Raw genomic sequence first — 20,528 nt, 5'->3', positions numbered from 1 at the left:
TCAATTTGTTTTTTTTTTTCATTAGATTTGGACTTCTGCAAGACTACTTTATTTTTAAGTACATAATCATATGTACATGGCAACGATTGAAATCAAATTTTTCAATTGACTGTAGAATAATTTCAACTACATCTATAAAATGTATATTTCTGTCGTTAGTCCATTGAACCTCCATTAACGAGAATATTCTCTCCGCGTTAGCATTATGCCATGGTATGGAGAAAATGTACTCGCACATGCTATATAAGTCTTTATATTGTTCGGAAAATTCAATTTTTATTTGCGAAAATTTAGCCCATTTTTCTACAGCTATTTTTCTATTGCAATTTGGAGATTGTAATCCTCTAAAATTGATTGAACAAATATGTGTCATCTGTTATAATAGTTGTCGTATTTAAATATTCAACTTTTTCTTCAATATCTAGCCATTCTGGTATTTTATTCAAGCTCATCCAGGACAACACAGAATATTTTTTTAACGGTATTGTCCATTGTTTCAAATAATCTGTTGAATGTTTCATAAAACTTTTCAACTTCTTTATTAAATCCATCAATTTTTCCCTTTAAAATTGCTTAAAAAGTATGCATAATAGAAAAACTTTAAAACTGGGACTATTGGGCGTCCCGAAAAGTTCATTCGGGACACTAGGACACGAGGCTTAAAACCAGTGATAATCCCGATTAATCGAGACCCCTGGCAACCCTACATACATCTCGACTATTTCTAATAAAAGCTTGTAAGAATCAATCAAAGTTAGAGAAACCTTACCTGTAACTTCATTCTTTTTAGAAGTATTGACTTTTTAGAATAATTGCACACCGGAGACACAAGATAATGATAATTAATTACATTTCATTATTCAGGTGTTCGCATTGGTGGCGTTGCATACCGGTGTGATGGTTCTATGTGCTACGAATGAAGAACATGCTCATATCAAGGACGTGGCCAGAGGAGAGCAACCTAACAAACTGCCGTTCATATACAGACGGGAGCCGGAGGCTGAGTTGCAACCGGAAGAAAAGCAAACTGACGATAATTCCTGGCCACAGCTGATCAAAAGGGATCGCATTATGAACACGATGCTTTCGCAACTTCGAAGCGGACCCGTAGCCCCTGTCGCCCAGCCGTGGACCAACGAAGATGTTGACAGTGCCAGGACCTACGTCGAAGAGAACCAAGTAAATATGTTTAATACAGCCTTCAGTAGATTGTATGATTTGGATACTTTGGATCTTTCATCTATGTACATTATTAAGTTATGCTAAGTGTGATTTTCAAATTCCTCTAAGAAACCAAGTCAACCAGTTGAGACATATGTACATATTTTGCTTAAGATATTACATATTACTATACAAATGTTAATCAATCATCAGTTTAAGATGCAGTGATACATTTAAGTTTATTATTTATTATTTATTAATGCAGTTTCAGGATGAAGCTGTTGCTGACTATGTTGAAAGTTCAAAAGCAACCTGGGACAGAGGCGCAAGGGAAGTTGGTCGTCAGGTATATATGTACATATTATATGTATAATAACAAAAAAGGTCATAAATTATTTTATATTAAGCAATTTATACGGTAAATAATAGCACTGTGAAGTAGTGAAAACAATTTGTATCCGTTTTGTAATGTAACTGAGGGAATCACATCTTTACATTGTTTGAAAGTGAATATATAAAAATATCATTGATTTATCGACGCATTTTCAAGAAATTATTTTATTATATAAAACGTAATCGTAATATATAACATAAACACATTCTATTTGGATTAAAGTGAAGGAGTACGGATAAATTTTAATGGTAAAAAACCTATCAAAACAAACATTCTATGCATATCTAATACTATTTAAGTCTTACTTTGAATAATACATCGCTAGGTCGAGTAAAAAAGAGACGTTTACAGAAAATTTTATAGTCTACAGTTTAATTTTGGTTTTAAATAAAACAAAAAAAACAAGTTTTCATAGTGCATAAATAAACTAAAATATTTTTTTTTGCTTGAAGATAAGACGTGTACTAAAAAAATAATATTTATAAACGATTCAATAAATTCTGTTTGGGAAACGCCAAGTGTAATTACAAGTTATTATAAAATACTACAATTTAAGCAATAGTTTATATTAGAAAGTAAAAAAAAAATCATCCATTGCTACTATGAATGTACATAAATATTATTTATTATATTATTAGCTGAACCCTACATGCGTTGCAATGCCATAATAACGCATGCAATTCCCGTTCCCATTTGTCGGAAAAATGCAGGCGGCGAACACATTTGAAATTATTGCGTTGCAATGACACCCATTCCCGTTTTTCCCGTTTTTTTTCACAGTAATCTTCCCGGACATACATACAACAAATCCTGAAAGTTCCATCGTAATCGGTTCAGTAATTTAGGAGCCTATTCGAGACACACACACACACAGACATTCATTTTTATATATATATATAGATAGATAAAGTAAAAATATCTTGCACATATGTATATATTTAATACCTTTTCACGACAAAGATGAATCTATTCAAATATGTATTTGTGTATTACAGAAATACTATTCGATTTGCCTCACGGAAAGAACTACAGTCACATTGACGGACAGCGAGTATGAATACAGACCATCACACTACGAAGAAATACGTTGCATCTCAAACGGCTACAATGATAGATCTGATAAAACGGTATCTGCTTCTGGCTACATACATCTTTTTAAATGTTTTACGTGTAATATTTCAGTGATAAAATGTGTGTGTGTGTGTGTGTTTCTGTTGCAGATCTGCTCGACTGCTGGATTCGAATGCATGCAATGGAACGAGACTATCCACGTAACCAGAAGGAAAATAAATGAGTAAATTTCTATACGTACAAGTCACTAGTGATTACATTGTCGTGTTGAACCGTCTTTTGATTCTATTTTTATTATGATTTCAGTGGATGTTGGAAAACTTACTCATACACGGTGCCAAAGGGATGCGAGTGCATGTGGCCGGAACACAAACTTGGTAAACTCGAAACCTATCATCATCATCAAGCGTAAACCTGTCAATTATGTCTTTGAATATGTATTTATATAACAATTCTGTGCGTATTAAAATGTAATAAGCATATATGCTATGTCTATGTACGAAATATAGAAAAATAAATAACAATTTACCAAATAAATATTGCAAGCTATATCGTTGTTTTCTTTTTCTTCTGATGGCATAGAAATTATTATTCGACTTACAACTACAGCATTTGATGAATTAATAAGCAAACATATCTGACATTATTTAGGTCAAAATGAGTTCTTAATAAAAATGACAAAAGTCAATTCATAAACCACAAATAATATATACAGTCAATTCATAATTATCCACGCCCGAGTAATGAAATTATTTAAATTTTTGTATACAGAAACTGTCAATAAAATAAATCATTTTCTAAATACAAAATGAAAGAAATTTTAATACAGGATTTTCATTCCAAATTGACTCGAGAAAAATTGTACTAGAGAAAATTTCTTCACGGGTTAGAATTTTCCAGCGATTTTTTTAACACATATATATGTACCATGAAGCATAAATAATAGTATTTAAATCTGAATCAGAAAGTGAAGGATGAAGTTCCTCGGATTGCTTCTCACTGTGTTATTCATCCAGGTAAACCAAAAAATTAGATTAATATAAAACACAAAAGATTTATAATAATATTTTTAATCTACTGGAGTATACACATACATATGTTTATATGTATAGCTTAAGGTGACCATTCGTACTGATTTTACGAGGACAGTACTGTCCAGGTAAGTCGTGAGATAAAACCAGTACACTTTTTATATGTAATAGAATTTATCTATTTATCTAATAGTTGGATAATTCGGCGAAAATGATATCTCCTACAAAAATATTGGGAAATTAGTCAAATGTTGTTTCCATTTATCAGGAACAAATGCACCAGCCGAAGGATTTTTTTACTTTGATGAACAATATATAGTCCAGTGATAAAATGAAATTGAATGTTGAAACCTTAAAATGTTTTGTAATCACTTAGTATAATTTGAACCAGTCTTGGGTAGAATTTTATAAGAGCATTCACGAAAATGAATTCATTTTTTTATAGATTCTTTAACCTTCGTTTTTATCGAAGTATTTAGAAATATGTTTTTGGACAAAATGTCCTGGCTTTCAATTTGGAAAAATGATCACCTTAATAAAGCTCGTTTTGAATAAACTTAAGCATATGTAGAACCCTTAGCCTGATAGGTTTATATTTGTATTAAATTACATATGTTTGGTTTGAGCTCTCATATTGTGATAATCAATATGAATATATACTATATATCATATATGAAAAATGTATGGGATAAGATGGCATTCCTTGCAACTATCTCAGGTACCATTCGAGCACTTCTTCCTTACATCTATCATCTGTTTTTCTAGATACGTCCGACCCATTGCAATTTTTACTCTTTCCACTATACCAACTACCTTTGTCATACTTCTAACTCATGTATTGTCATTCCCAGCATACAGTGTTCCATTATTTTTTGCACTGGACTTTGTGAAGCATTCTGGCGTTCAGTGCCTAAATTTCGCATCCATATACCTATATTATCATTTGATAAGATACATTGATCGAAGATCTTTTTTTTTAAGCACTCCCGGGTAGTTTCAACCACTTTATGCATTTTTAGGATGGAGCTATTTCAAAACGATTTGAAACCCAAAAAATAATACTGGATAGAAGTACGAGAGAAGTCAATCAAAAAGTAAATATGACTAAATAACAAATTTATTTGAATACTTAGTAATACAATTGTGTAGCTTAAGCTATTGTGTACGAAAATTGATATATTGCACCATTTGAGGAATATTATCATATATTTTTTCATTCACGTGTTGACATATTTGAGATGTGTGAAGCTAACAAATATTAAAGTTTCAGAAATACCAGTCGATTTGCCCCTCACAGAAAATTATTGTCTATTTGAGCAATGACGAGTACGAATATCTACCGCCGTACTATCAAGAAATTCGATGTCACCCAATTGGATGCGATACGAATTCAGTATTCAACTTTATATGTTTGTAAATTACATGCTATTTATATTATATTATATCGTATTACTGTTTAAGTTGTGCTCAAGAGACGGATTCGAATGTATGCAATGGAACGACACTATTCAGATGGTCAGAAGGAAAAGAAACGGGTCACTTCCCATTATAGTTACATGGTTCATTGGTGTCATTGCAAACCAAACACTTAACATTATTTCAGAGGATGCTGGAAACCCGTAGCTGTCGATGTGAATGTTTTTGGCCAGAACATCATCTCGGCAAATTCGAAAATATATTTAAAAAAACAGAAACAAACAGCATCACAACGTAAATATATATTATATAAGTAAAATTTTAGTGTGTAATTATTGTGCCACTGTGTTTAATTTGTTTAGTGGCCAAGATTTAGAAAAAATGCAAAAAATACAGAATAAAGCTACGAGAGGTATTTTGAATGTGAGTAGATTTAAGAGTATTGGAAGTATGTTAAATGAATTTAGATGGATGAGTATTAGAATTAGTCTAAATATTAGTACATTGTCTTTTGTTTATATGTAAGTTACATAGATCATAAGTTATTGCCTAAGTACTTTGATGATTATATAATAAGGAATAGAGATAAATTTTATACTAGAAATAAAGACAAACTAGTTGTAAGTAGAGTAAGAAAAAATAAGACAGCTGGGGGTGTTTTTCACAGGGGTGTGCTAATGTATAATGTCCATCCTGAGTGCATCAGGTCTGCTAAGACCATGGATGCATTCTTGCGAGGTGCAAAGAGACACCTCTGTGACGGACAGTACATATAAGATAATTATAAATTTTAGAGTTAAGTAATTAAGATGTATTTTTTTTAATTAGCTTGATAGCTAAGATATATATATATATATATATATATATATATATATATATATATATATATATATAAAAAAAAAAATAAATATAGGGTGTATGTCAAATAAATTTTTGTAATATTGCAAATTTTCAATTTTTGCTTGATTTTTTTGTAGTATGTGCTGTAAAACATACCAAAATATTAATACTATTTCACTTCATACCCAAAAACCGAATGTAAATAATCACAAAAGAAAGTATGAAAGTATGAAAACCATATATATATCTATACTATAATAAAAGGCTGGCTTCCCTGTCCGCTGTCCTCTATATATAATATATATGCCAGAATACTTAAATCTACATTGAAGGCTTTGGGCATATCCCAAGATAGGCTAATCAGCATTCATATGTACATATATACATAATATTGTATGAAAATTCAAAATTCTGACACATTTTGGATTATATTTTTTTAATTACTCAATGTATGTATAATCAACCGAATACCGATATCTGATGTATTGTGCATATGTATGTATATATATACTTATAAATACATATATAAATATTTGTACATAATAGAGTTTCTGCCTGGGTCGACCCGGGACATAAATTGCCGGGTATTGCCCCGATTGCCTACATTATGATCACTCATTATAAACGTGTTAATTATTAAATTTGCACATTATAGTGATATTTTGAAGAGTTTGAAAAACTCATATGTAGCTATGTATGTTCAAAAAAATGTATGATTTCTAAAAACCATTTTGCATAAATTAAGACATAAATACATATGTGGTTATATTTAATAGAGACTTAATGTTCGAATTATCGATTTTCCCCACACTGGAGCAAGTTTCTTTGCATCTTATTATTTTCATGCGAGAAATTTTTGTATATGCCGTAAAATATTAACTGAGACGTGAAAAATACAATAGAGAGTTTGAAAAAAAAGGATGAAGTTCTTCGGATTGCTTCTCACTATGTACTTTTTTCAGGTAAACTATAAGAAATCAGGTTAATATAGAAAATATATACAATACATATGTACATATATGTACTTATATTACATATGTTCGCATATACATATACCCAGCTTTAATAATTTTTACTTCTTCGTGCAAATTTTGTTTATCGAAATCTTTTGGACACATTTATTTAGTTAAAATATAATATTTCCAATTGATTCGTATACAATTTCAGGATGGAGCCGTTTCACACGAATTTGGCAATTCAAATATTACCTTGCATAGAATTAAAAGAGAAGTCAGCCCTCTGGTAAATATAAAATTAACAAAATAGTATAGTTAGCCGAGTATACATGACAGTACATACATATTTACTATGAAAATAATATCATTTTGTTATGTTTACATTAAAATACCAGAAATACCAACCAGTCTGCCCCTATGAGAGAATAGTAATCTGGTTAAATGATAACGAATACGAGTATTTACCACCATATTACGAAGACGGTGCAACCCAGTCGGATGCGACGCGGATACAGTATGAAATTTTAGTTTGCATTTGTTTAAATATAAATTTTCCTTATTTTTGATATTATATTATATCATTTCAGTTATGCTCAAGAGATGGATATCAATGTACGCAATGGACTGGTTTTATTTATCTGAGCAGAAGGAAGATAAATGGGTGATTTGCTCTTCTTACAAATAAATACACACATACTTTGTTTATTTCAATATTATTAGAAATCTTCGTTTGCTTTAAGTTAATCTAATAATAATTTTAGTGGATGTTGGGAACCTGTAACTCTCACGGTGCCAACAAAGTGTGAATGCATGTGGCCAGAACATAAGTTGGGCAAAATGGAAGAAATCCTTCCGTGAAAAAAACTATATAGCTCTACATTTATACCTGAAGTCTTATATTATATTGTGATTTATTTGGAAGATGAATATACATACATACCAATATAGATTTGTATGTAGAATAATTTTGATTTCAAATAAATATATTGTTTTTTTATTACATTTACATTTAAATGTAAAAATACATATATGGAATAAAGGTTAAATACAGTTAAATTAAACAAACATTTTAATCATTGTTTTTGTTTTTCTTGTGATGCTAATAAAATGGAAAAGGTATTTTAACCTCTCTTGTACAAATATTTAATACTACAATAAGAAACCACAACGCAGATTGCATTATGTCTTAAAAATTATAATGGTAGTATTTAAAAATTGTAATGGGAAAACTGCCAGTTTCCTTGTATGCCTTATATGTATATTTTTATTTTTAAGCAAGTTTTATCATTATTCAATTTCAAATAAATACCAGAAGTCTATATATCTATGTATATATAAAAATTGATTTTTGTGTTTATTTTTGTTTCTATAATTGTTTGTGTGAGAAATAGGTTTAACATGTGGACAAAGCCGGGTAGCTTTTGCTATATAAACATGAATGTATCTTTGATTGTCCACTATCAAAATGTACAATTTTGAATTTAGAATGACCAAATTTTGAATTCTATATTTTGGTATCATATATGTATGTACATATTAGGGTTTCTGACCCGGGTCGACCTAAGAAAGACATTCCCAGGAATTCATGGAATTTTTGTCGAATCCCAGGAATTGGATTTAAAAACACTTGAAAATATACAACATTTTCACGTCTGAAATAATAAATCAAATACACGAAGAATCTCAAAAGGATTGTTATTTAGCACTAAGTACAGCGCATTCCCCGAAGTGGAAGTTTTCTGAGCACAATGGCCAAAATCGTTTCTTATAATTCTATTTTTGGAAAATCTCAATACCAAAGGACTTCAACCATTCCGATAAATTATTCCGAGAATTGAAGATTACAAAATACAGAGAGAGGAAGCCTGAAACTTATTTTTGTAACACAATTCTAATATATAATTTGGAAAGAGACTTTGTATATATATATATATGTATATGTACTAGCTGTATTACCCGGCTTCGCTCAGTATTTATAATATAAACCGCTTAAACATGACTAATGTAATAGTAAACATTATATTAAAAAAAAAAAAATTAAAAAAAAAAAAACACGGTGCCCCCCTGAGCCTTTGCCCCATAAGACTGTGCCCCATAAGGCTGCGCCCCATAAGGCTGCGCCCCATAAAGCTGCGCCCCCTTTGGGGCCCCATGGGGCTGCGCCCCCTTCGGGGCCCCATGCGGCTGAGCTCCATAAGGCCTTATGGGGCGCAGCCCTAAAAGGCATTAGCTTAGGAGGGCGCAGAGGGGCGAAGCCCTAAACGGCAATAGCTAAGGGGGGTGCAGAGGGGCGAAGCCCTAGAAGGCAAAGGCTCAGGGGGGCACCGAGGGCGAAGCCCTAGAAGGCAAAGGCTCAGGGGGCGCTGAGGGCGAAGCCCTAGAAGGCAAAAAAAAATTGTTTTTTTTTGATTTTTTTTTATTTTTTTTTAGATTTTTTTTTGATTTTTTTTTTATTTTAAATTTTATTTTTTATTTATTTAAATAAAATGTTTAGTATTAGATTAGTCATGTTTAAGCGGTTTATATTATAAATACTGAGCGAAGCCGGGTAATACAGCTAGTTTTAAATAATTCTAATTTTATACCTAACAAAACATTCTTGAGTGTTGTAATAAAAGCAAATGTGTATCCTACGGTGAAACTATTATGAAGCGAGTATTGACGAATCCTTCTTGTATTGACGATTCCACAATGGTAGAAACTTTTTTAGAATGAAAAACCTACATAAATCTGCTTTAAACTTGGATAATTGAACTTGAATATGATACAAAACTTGGTCTTACAATATCTCAAAAAGCAGCACAAGTAAATTTGTACATGTATGTAAATAAACCGTGAATTCAATTTTAAATAAACTACGATACATTATTTTTGAATTTATTTTGTTACCAAAAGAAAATTTTATTTTTAGAATTCATTTGTTTGTTATTATTGAATAGCCAAGAACTGTCGAGATGAGCGTGGACCAGAAGATTAGATCTTCACAAATATCTCGAATTATACAATTGTCCAAAGAAGACAAATTAACCAAACTGAAAAGGGAGTATGACACGGACACTCACTGTGGAACTTTGCGTAATCTACAAGTCATCTACCAAACGGACATAGAAAATGGACTCTCACTCAAGGCGGCCGTTCGAATTTTGAAAGAGTTCCAACCAAACGAGCTTAAAATATTAGATCAACCACCGAAATGCAAACTATTCGTCTCGAGCTTCTTCGAATCGATGCATCTACTCATCTGGATCAGCGTATTCTCCGCATTCTTTATATATCGGGCTGAGAGGCACCAGCTTGCTATGCCCTTCGAAAACTTGTACGTCGCCATTGTACTGTTCTTTGCTGGTTTTGTGTCTACCGTTTACTTATTTTATGACACTTACAAGCACTATCCTACTAGTAAGTCTTTGAACAACGTTATTCCTAAGTATGCTCGAGTGGTTCGCGGCGGAAAGTTGATGGTTATCTTATCAGAAAGTCTCATCATTGGAGACCTGGTCGAATTGCACACGGGCGATATAGTTCCAGCCGATGTCCAAATAGTAAAATCGGATAATTTGAGAATCGACCTAAGTTCCATAAGCAGTGAAGTTTCACCGCGTTCAAGATGTGTGGAGTGCACCAACTACAATCCACTGGAATCGAAGAATTTGGCATTCCTCTCGTGTAGCGTCGTCGAAGGTACTGGAAGAGGAATAGTCATAGCAACGGGCATGGAAACCTTCGTGGGAAGAACTGCTGAATTGACTGCGATGACCAAAACAAAAAAGTCCAAGTTTCAAAAACGCGTAGACGCCTTCGTTAAACTGCTGATTGGAACTAACTTGATTTTAGGATGCATAGTGTACGGGATTTTCCTCTCGTTGGGCATGGATTACAAAAATGCCTTCTATCACACGTATGGTCTCATCGTGGCAATAATTCCATCGGGCATTCCCATCACTCTGGTGGTGTGTTTAGCGTTTACTATGAAAATGCTCTCGAATAGAGGCTGCATATGCAGGGGAACTCGATCCGTGAGACTTTTGGGTAGTGTGACTGCGATTTGTTTGGACAAGACTGGTACGTTGACCAGAAATGAAATGGTCGTATCCAGTTTGTATTATTACAACAAGCTGTTGGATCTTCGCAATGTTGCTGAAAAGTACGGTCATCAGTTCAAAGTTCTAATACACGCCATTTGTCTTTCTCTAGATCCGAGCCAACTGCCGAGTCTTGCCACCAAAAAGCTCGTAAACGCTATGGATGCTGCTTTGATCGATTTTCTAATGAAACATTACCTCGACAGATTTGTACGGAATCAAAATACAAAAGTTTTCGAAATACCGTTCAATTCCGTCGATAAGTATCATATTTTGGTCCACAAGCAAGTGACTGATGATAGATACCTCGTGGTGATGAAAGGAGCGCCTGAACTAGTACTGAAATATTGCTCTACGGTCTTGACCAAAACTGGGGAAATACCATTGAATGGCGAGGCTCTGATAAATGTCAAGAACAGTTGCTCTCTTTTGGGACATAAAGGACAACGAATCGTCGCATTCTGCGATGGAGTACTGCCCCATAGTAAATATCCACAAAATTACAAATTTGAAGAGGACGACGACTTCCCGCCTAAAATTTTGCGATTTTTAGGTCTCGCATCTGTGAAAGATCCGTTGCGCTCCTTTGCTAAGAATACAATTATGGCATTGAAGAAGGCTGGAATCAAAATAGTGATGATCACGGGTGACTTTCCGTTGACGGCATTGACACTCTCGAGAGATTGCGGAATTGTATCAGAGGGAAACAAAACCATCTACGATGATCCACTGTCCAATGATAAAGTTGATGTTTTCGACAGCGTGGTCAAAGGAAACCTGGCGTCGACAGCGGCAGTCATCACCGGTCAACACTTGAAAGACATGAGATTTTCAACCATAATCCGAGTGATCAAAGAAACTGAAGAGTTGATATTTGCGAGAGTGTCACCCCAACAGAAGATGATCGTCGTGGAAGCATGTCAGAAAGCTGGTCACGTTGTAGCTGCCTTCGGAAACAACTTGAACGACATTCCAGCTCTGAAAGCTTCAGATCTGGGTATAACACTTAACGACACCGGCAACAAACTGACGAAGGATATTGCCGACATCCTTTTGGAAAAAGACGATTTAACATCTCTAGTTTTGGGTGTAGAAAAAGGTCGCCTGATCATCGAAAACTTGAACAAAGTCGTCTTTTACAGCATCACACCGCTGGCAGCTGAGATACTCCCCTTTTTCGCTCATGGGATCTTGGGTCTGCCCTTGCCTCTGTCGATATTATTGGCAGTGTTGATCAACACGGTCACGAACATAATCCCAGCTGTTAGTTTGGCCTTTGAAAAACCAGAATCTGCCCTAATGAATGGTCCCTACAAGCAAGTGAGGATCGCCAAGATGCTCTTCATCGCTCTGGGTCATTCCGGTCTGATTCAAGCTGCTGCCGGATTCAACACGTACTTTTACACGATGGCTCTGTACGGCTTCCTGCCTTACAATCTCTTCTTTAGCAATAGTTTTTGGTATTCGGAGTTTTTGAACGATTACGAAGACTGGTATGGTCAGGAGTGGACGTTGATGGAGAGGGCGGACCTCGAGGGTCTGACTCAGAGTGCGTTCTTCATCAGCATGGTCATCATGCAGCTGGGCAATCTGCTGAGCTGCAGGACGAGGGTCATTTCGCTGTTCAAACACGACATTGACAACCATGCTACTTTGATAGGCGTGTGTGCCACTGTCACGATAACTATCGTTTTAATCTATGCACCTTTCTGCAACAGGATCTTTTGGACCAGGGCAGTTCCCTTGCGGTGCATCATTCCGGTTCTCCCGTTTGCCCTTTTTAACATCGTATTCGAAGAGCTGCGAAAGTATTTCGTCAGAAATTATCCTAACCATTGGATGAGCTACGGCTTTCGTAAAGACTAGCTTAAAAGAAATTTGAATTTATTTTATTATAGTATTATCTATGTACTATATTGTATTCTGTTTGAAATAAAAAAAAGTTTTTTTAAATATATTGCTTTTGTTTTAATAGTGTTTTATTGAAAAATTAAAACAAGCTTTGCTGTCCATAATATGACGTTGTCAATTACTATTACCTTAATGTAAATATTTCAAAATACACCACCGCATATACATAGTTTCGGACGGTTGGGCAGCATACGGGAATATTCCGAATTCCGGTAAAAGTGGTTCACCAGGATAATTTCGTGGATCCAAATGATAGTGAAATACATACGCAAAATGTGGAAAATATGTGGATGCGTGTGAAAAGAAAGATGAAGCATCAATTTGGCACAACGCGTGCCCGTTTTGATTCATATTTATGTAGATGCATTTGTATTGAACCACAAACGAATGCGTGTATATTCCATTCGCAATATGTGGAAAGGTAGTAAAATATTTTAAATCTTTTACTATTCGAAATGGAATCCTGCAAGACAAAATCAAAGCAGAGCTCAATCACACTAAAGAGTTAATTTTAGATTGCAAAACTCGTTGGAGTTCTTTGATAAATGAAGACATCGTTTGAAAAACAGCACATGTCACAAAATACGAATTGTGCAGGAGAGCAAAAAAACGATTTATCTTCCGTAATTATTGAAAAATAATTTATTTAATACATTTTATATTTAAAAATACAATATACAGTAATAATAGTTTAAAAATAAAAGTTGCAAAATACACGTAAAAAATAAAAACCGCATGAGGCTCAGCCGCATGGGGCCCCGTAGGGGGCCCAGGGGGGCGCAGCTGTCACCGAACAAATGATTCGATTTATTTTTTTTTCGATTCATAGGCGCCGATTTGATTTTTTTCGATTCAATGGATTCACCCCCGCGGGGGCGCAAGGTGTGTAGTTTCATGGGGCTCCGCCAGGGGCGCCCTGAAGGGGGCGCAGCCTTATGGGGCGCAGCTGCATGGGGCCCTGAAGGGGGCGCAGTCGCATGAGGTCACATGAGGGCGAAGCCTTAGAAGGCAAAGGCTAAGGGGGGTACCGAGGGCGAAGCCCTAGAAGGCAAAGGCTCAGGGGGGCACCGAGGGCGAAGCCCTAGAAGGCAAAGCCCTAGAAGGCAAAGGCTCTGGGGGGTGAATTTTTTTTTTTAATAAAATGTTTACTATTAGATTAGTCATGTTTAAGCGGTTTATATTATAAATACTGAGCGAAGCCGGGTAATACAGCTAGTACAATATATAATAAGAATAGTTACAAAATACACGTAAAAAATAATAATTGAAAAATACCTTATTTAATATTTAAAAATACAATATTTAAACTTAATAAGTTCCGCCACTTGATCTTTCTAGAACAGTGGTCGGGAACCTGTGGCCCCGGAGCCACATGAGGCTCTTTGCATCAAAACTCGACAATTTTCAGCCCATAAATGAGTAGGATCTATATTAAATTTTAAAATATATTCCAAAACTATTATGTTGTGGCTCCCAAATTTTCCAATTTTGCAACTTTTTCCTTGGTTTGGCTCTTAAACTAGAAAAAGGTTCTCCATCATTGTTCTAGAAATATTAAACAGAAAATCAATGTGTTCCGATAATAAAGGAGACTGCAAGTAACCCAAACAAACCCATCCCAAACTCTGTAGCAGTCCTTTCTACAAAAGTGGGATAAGCTAAGGGTGACATTTCATCCTTAGCATACAAATCATCACTTTTTATTACCCACTAATTACAATCTTCATTATTATTAGAGGTAGGATAGTCACAGTGCTATCCATTGTTCGGCAAACCTTTAACAATGCATTTACAACCTTTGAACAATACACGGCCCCCTCAGGCTCCGGTGACTAGTTATTATATATTTGTAAAGAAACATGTGGAAGGTATGAAATAAGAGGTAAATATGCATACAATCACAATCACACATATAATGTATGTATATATACATAGGTATGAAATGTGAAAAAATATATACATATATAATATAAAAAAACGTTTTTTTTTAATATAAAATTGTGCCATTCAATAGTTTTAAAAAAGAATATTATACCATTAGAAGAAGTTATAAAACATATGACGTACATACATGCATCGTTTGAGGACAAGTGTTGTTTTTCCAAAAGTGGCTATTTTTTTTGACGCTCATTTTTAATGGCAAAGAGATTTTTTCCACATCCAATAAAAAGTGAGCATGTAGTCCATGATCAGGACTATCGTTTGCAACAATAAAGTCGATTTCGAAAAAAGTGGACTTTTTTGCTGTTTTTCAAACGGAGTCTTCAAATATGATCAGTGTTTTTGTGAAATATCAACGATTCATTAAACAGGCTTTGTTAGAATTAAACTGCTCACAAATGCTAGGAATTCAATAGATTTTGAAGTGCTCGAAAACTTCATAGTGATATTTGAACCTACTAAATTGCCAGTCGAAGGCTTGAGCCGTAATCACACAACTTTGTGTTCAGCTGAGATCACGTTAAATTATATGAAAAAAAAAAGATCGCACATAACAAAAGTCTACTACTATCAAGTGAATTGCTCCAAAATATTGATAAACGATTAAACGAAATAGTGCATTTTGATTTCATCAATTTATTTAAGGCGCTAAAAGAACCCAACTTTGTTCCCTCCAGACGAGATTTAAATTTAGCTGAAGCGCTAATGAATAGACTTTTTGAAAATTCAGTTATTCAAACTGAATTTTCAAGAATCTAGATATATTAATCGAAGATAATGATACAGCAATGACAATGGAATTAAATTTAATTCCGAAAAACGCAGAAAATCCTAATACAAGTATAACCAATCCTAATACAAGTACCGTCAATCTTAATAACCTTTAGAATGCTCTTTGCACCGTTAAACCTACATCTACTGATAACGAGAGAAAATTTTCGGTATCGAATAATTTTTGTACTAAACTTAGATCGGCATCGAGGGATAAGTCTCTCAATGCTTTAGTGTATTTCAAATATTATTATATTAAAATTAGGAGAATAAAATAAAATTTTAATTGTATTGTAATTTTGTCTATACATATTTATATTATGATATACATACTTTTATTTGAATTTGTATTTGTATTTCCTTATTATATATTTGTATTTGTATTTCTTTATTATATGTTGTTATCGCCTTTTACATAATGAATAATTTAAAATCTGAAAGATTTTAATTTTGATTTAGAACCGGGACCCGTCGGGTTTTCAAAATATTGCACCCGGATCCGTCGGGTTTTGAAAACCCGGGTTTTCAGAAACCCTACAGTCCCAAGCCGCTAAACCAAATCAGACTGAAAATTTTTGCATGTAATAGAAATTATAAACTTTATGCGCTAATATTTTTTAAATATTTTTATCTGAACCGGAAGTAGTGCTTTTACTCTAGAGAATCGAGGTTTTTATGTTTTTCTCAGAAACCTTTTGGTTTATTGAACTGAAATTTAAGTTTAAGCTTAATACCAAGTTATGTATAAAATTTAGTGAGCCGTCGGTGTCGGTGTCGGTTTACTTCTGTTCGATTTATCTTCCACTATTTTTTTCGACCCCTTAAACACGTGTGTTCTTCACGAGAAAAATCAAGTATAATCCTTGTACCAATGTGATGAAAATAAAAAAAAATCATCAAATTTAATAAACGGCAAGTGGGATTTTCTCTTCTTAGAAATGTCAAAAATGTTACTCAAAAATGTTACTAAAAATGTTAACTACACGATATTTTCCATATCCCTGAATGTATCGAACTGAAAATTTATATTTGTATTTTTTATGTACTAACTTAGAGTTGGTAAGGTTTTGGTCAGAATTCGTAAACCGAAAGTAGTATTTTTTTTTAAAACAATATTTCATTATTTTATTTTGACCTTTTAAATTATTTTTATCTTCTTGATATTTAATGTGTATAATATATATAGTAATTTTAAGTAATGAATAAAATTTGAACAAAATCCAACAACCGGAAATAGAACTTTTGCCTTGTGTGAGTTTCTCATAGCCGGTGTATGTGCATACTAAAGTGCTCTCATAGCACGTGAACGTGTATTTACGTACATAAATATGTCAGTTGCAATTATCAGATCAGTATTAATCAAGCCGTAGTGATTGTTGTGTAAAATTCATAAACACTTCAATATATTTTCACGTAATAAACGAGATCAATCTTATAATCACGATTTTATTCATGTGAATAAAAGATTCAATTTGAGAAATATGTATAATACGCGAAAAAAAACCAGTCAATTTCAGCATCGGGAGATTTGAAATCTATTCTGAATATAATTATATATTTTGGATTGTCGATGAATTCCTTGGAAACAAACGCAAGCTTTAAACCATCGAAATACATATGTATTTTTTAATTTATTTATCGAGATTTCGCATAAAGATGTGTGTTTAAAACATTTTAATTTAAACTTTATGTGTATAGAAAAAGATGCTTTCCAAAGAAAAAGAAAAATAAATTGTAGAAATAGAAATAAATATGTAGATATTGAAAAAATACTTACAAGGTGTCACAAATATTCAAGGTGTTCACCTTCACTAATAATAAAGTTAATATGCACTTAATTAAACACTATAATCAACACAAATTTACATACATACGTATTAAGATTAAAATATTTGAAATCATATACAAAATAGAAACCAAAGAACTAGATTATTAACAAATCAAGAAGAATTTAAAATCAACGAAATAATAAAATAAACAGAAATCAAATAAAGTTAGAAATTCTCGAAGACCGAATCGAAAATATAAATAAGACATCCGATTCGATTTAAAGAATGTGCTTAACTGAAGGTTCAAATAAAATGGGCGATAAATTGTTCTTTCTGCGCATGTACCTATATGTACACGTATGTGGGTGTAAGTCTGCATATGTACATATGTGTTTTAGTACGTGGAAATTTTATTTATGATACGGTATACTTTTACTCAAAAAACAATGCACAGACAAAGTAATTTATTTATTTATTGAAAAATCAACAGGCCTCAGATGTAGAAATTAATAAAAAATAAAGATAACATATAACAAAATAACATCTGAGCTCAATTATAGATTTTTACAAAATATATGTACATATCTAGTACATAAAGATAAACAAATGGAAAAGAATAGAATAGAAACTAAAATATGACTAAATAGGACGATGCATAATTAAACATAAAGTGATTTAATATAATTGGATAAAGAATCTTATATATATATATAAAAATCAATGTCTGTCTGTTTCGAATAGGCTCCTAAACCAAATAACCGATTACGATGAAACTTTCAGGATTTGTTGTATGCATATCCGGAAAGATTACTGTGAAAACAAAAACGGAAAAAATCTCTTAATAATAATAATATTCGTAATTAAATTTTATCGACGCGAAAGTATGAAGCGCCAGTGTAGTTATGGAAATGTTTACGTTGGCAACCAACTTGCGCGCAAGCATTGCCAACGTACAAATACATTACTCATACCAACCTGACATTACGTACCACTCATACCAATCCTACATATCTACATATATAAATCAATGTTCGTCTGTCTGTCACGTATGCATTCCTATACTTTACTATAATTTAATTTGATTATTGAGTACTAGCTGTATTACCCGGCTTCACTCGGTATTTTATTAAAAAAAATAAAAAATATTTATTTTTATTTTTTTATATTAGATTAGACATGTTTAAGCGGTTTATATTACAAATACCGAGCGAAGCCTTATTTTGAAGATTAATTTGAAACTGAAACATTCACTTATCGAAACGTATCGAGAAGCTGAAACGGGAACGGGAATTGCATGCGTTATTGGACACGGTTTTGAAAAGTTGTTGTTTTCTCCAACCATTATTTGAAACGCGATATACAAGTCTGCCAACTACAACCATTATTTGAAACGCGACGCCTGCCAATTGAAGAAAGAAATTCGTATTCGCGTAAGTCGCTGAAAAAACAGACGATCAATGAAAACCAACGAACAATTAAATTTACAGAAACAAAGAAATATTTACAATACCAATTCAAACATTCAATTAATTATGCCACCAAAACGAAAAGCGATTGGTCAATCTACACCTGAAGCACGAAAGAAACAGACGAGCAACGAGATGCAAGACTGGAAACTCTTTTACTGGAAAGTTTATGAAATTAACCGGAGTATGTGGTATGCTCACGCATCGGAAAACCATTCGTGTAAAAACAGGAACGGAAACGGGAACAACTGGAATGAATGGCATTGCAAGGCAATAATTTCAAATGTTTTTTACGGTAAAATAAACAAATAATTGAATAATTTCAAATGTGTACGCTGCCTGCGTTTTTCCGACAAATGGGAACGGGAACGAGAACGGAAACGGGAACGGGAACAGGAACGGGAACGAGAGCGGGAATTGCGTGCGCTATTGTGGCATTGCAACGCATGCCGGGTTCAGTATATAATAAAAATAGAAAAAGAAATGGATCAGTCAATCAAAACACTCCTGGTGGTAGTCCTGAATTGATGTAAGGAAATACCGAATAGTATTACCTCATTCTGCTCTCCATTACGCATACGATTAATACGCTGTAGATAGGAATATGTTAGGAAATTGGTTTTGAAAGGATTAAGCGAAAAGAGTGGAACGTGTCTAGAACACCTAACTGGGATGGCTCGTGTTTGGTCAGAATTTATATTATATTGGTCAGAATTAATATTAAACGGTCAGAATACTAAAACTAGAATAAATATTAAATGATCAGAATTTATAATAACACTGAGCAACAAAAAAAAAATACCAGAGCGGAGACTAGCCAATCTTTACTAAGTTTGACCCACTGAATTCGAATATGATATTGATTTTTGTTGGTGGGTGATCGTTTACGAGATATGAGTGTTTTCGCGAAAATCCGCGATTTTTACAGTTTTTTAGCTTTTGCGGTCTTTAACTCAAAATTTAGGATTGTTACGCTCAAAGTGAGTATTGTAATCAATAGTCAGATATTTTTCCTATTAATTTTTATATTTCATTGCTTTAAAATACTTCTAATTAATTGTCTAGCGAATTTTAAAAGTCAAAAATATATTTTTTTTACGGATTTTTTTTCCGTGCTATTTTTCATTTATTTGGCAAATTTTTTATTTCACCACGTTTATAAGGATTGGTTTTTTATCTCAATATTTTTTTTTTATCTAAACGTACTTACTCGAGCGGTTTTTGCGTAAGAAAGATTTTCGTTCAGTTCAGCGTTTGTGCAAATAAACAAAATAAACAACAACGCATTAACACATAAAGCGCGCATGCGTTAGGAAACAATACCTGAAATGTGCCGTGCGAATGCACGCACACTTCAAGTAAACACACACACACACACACACACACACACACACACACACATACACAAACCACAAAACATACGCACACCTAAACAGCAAACGCACACTAACACCCACACACATTCACAGAATAAAAATAATAATGTTACGTACGCCGCGAATTAAGCGAATAGAATTCCAGAGACTGTGTGACCGTTCAAGGATTATCTGTTTAACGGATATCTGTTAACGGATTAACTAAGTGCATACCGTGCGACTGGTATAAGTGGTTTCAAGGATTAGCGATAGGCTAAGTGCAAGTAAGCTAAACAATGATTGCACTTCTCATACCGTGGGAATACATATCCGAATACGTGACTATACAGTAGGTAAACAGATT

General features: G+C 33.5%; 2 protein-coding genes across 3 annotated transcripts in view; both read left to right on the top strand.

The window, feature by feature from the left end:
- The window catches only part of LOC143922537 (uncharacterized), a 71,619-nt gene extending 68,445 nt beyond the window's left edge, over positions 1-3,174 (top strand). For both annotated transcript variants that reach the window (XM_077445805.1, XM_077445804.1), the window contains exons 2-6: positions 865-1,179; positions 1,427-1,507; positions 2,551-2,682; positions 2,776-2,849; positions 2,933-3,174. In XM_077445805.1, the coding sequence (XP_077301931.1) occupies positions 898-1,179; positions 1,427-1,507; positions 2,551-2,682; positions 2,776-2,849; positions 2,933-3,038 (675 nt within the window). In that variant the 5' untranslated portion in view covers positions 865-897 and the 3' untranslated portion in view covers positions 3,039-3,174. The remainder of the gene's footprint in view (positions 1-864; positions 1,180-1,426; positions 1,508-2,550; positions 2,683-2,775; positions 2,850-2,932) is intronic.
- Positions 3,175-4,976: 1,802 nt separating this feature from the next.
- LOC143922411 (sodium/potassium-transporting ATPase subunit alpha-like) lies at positions 4,977-15,690 on the top strand. Its single transcript, XM_077445637.1, has 10 exons — positions 4,977-5,050; positions 5,119-5,143; positions 7,081-7,155; positions 7,265-7,383; positions 7,457-7,481; positions 7,631-7,669; positions 9,809-12,611; positions 12,670-12,759; positions 15,175-15,377; positions 15,556-15,690. The coding sequence occupies exons 1-10, from the start codon at positions 4,977-4,979 to the stop codon at positions 15,688-15,690; spliced, it is 3,588 nt and encodes a 1,195-aa protein (XP_077301763.1).
- The last annotated feature ends 4,838 nt before the right edge of the window (positions 15,691-20,528 follow it).

The sequence above is a fragment of the Arctopsyche grandis genome, chromosome 2 (assembly GCF_051622035.1).
Source record: "Arctopsyche grandis isolate Sample6627 chromosome 2, ASM5162203v2, whole genome shotgun sequence".
NCBI lineage: Eukaryota > Metazoa > Arthropoda > Insecta > Trichoptera > Hydropsychidae > Arctopsyche > Arctopsyche grandis.
Note: the sequence above shows the minus strand (reverse complement) of the source record. Positions and strands in the feature narration are given on the sequence as shown.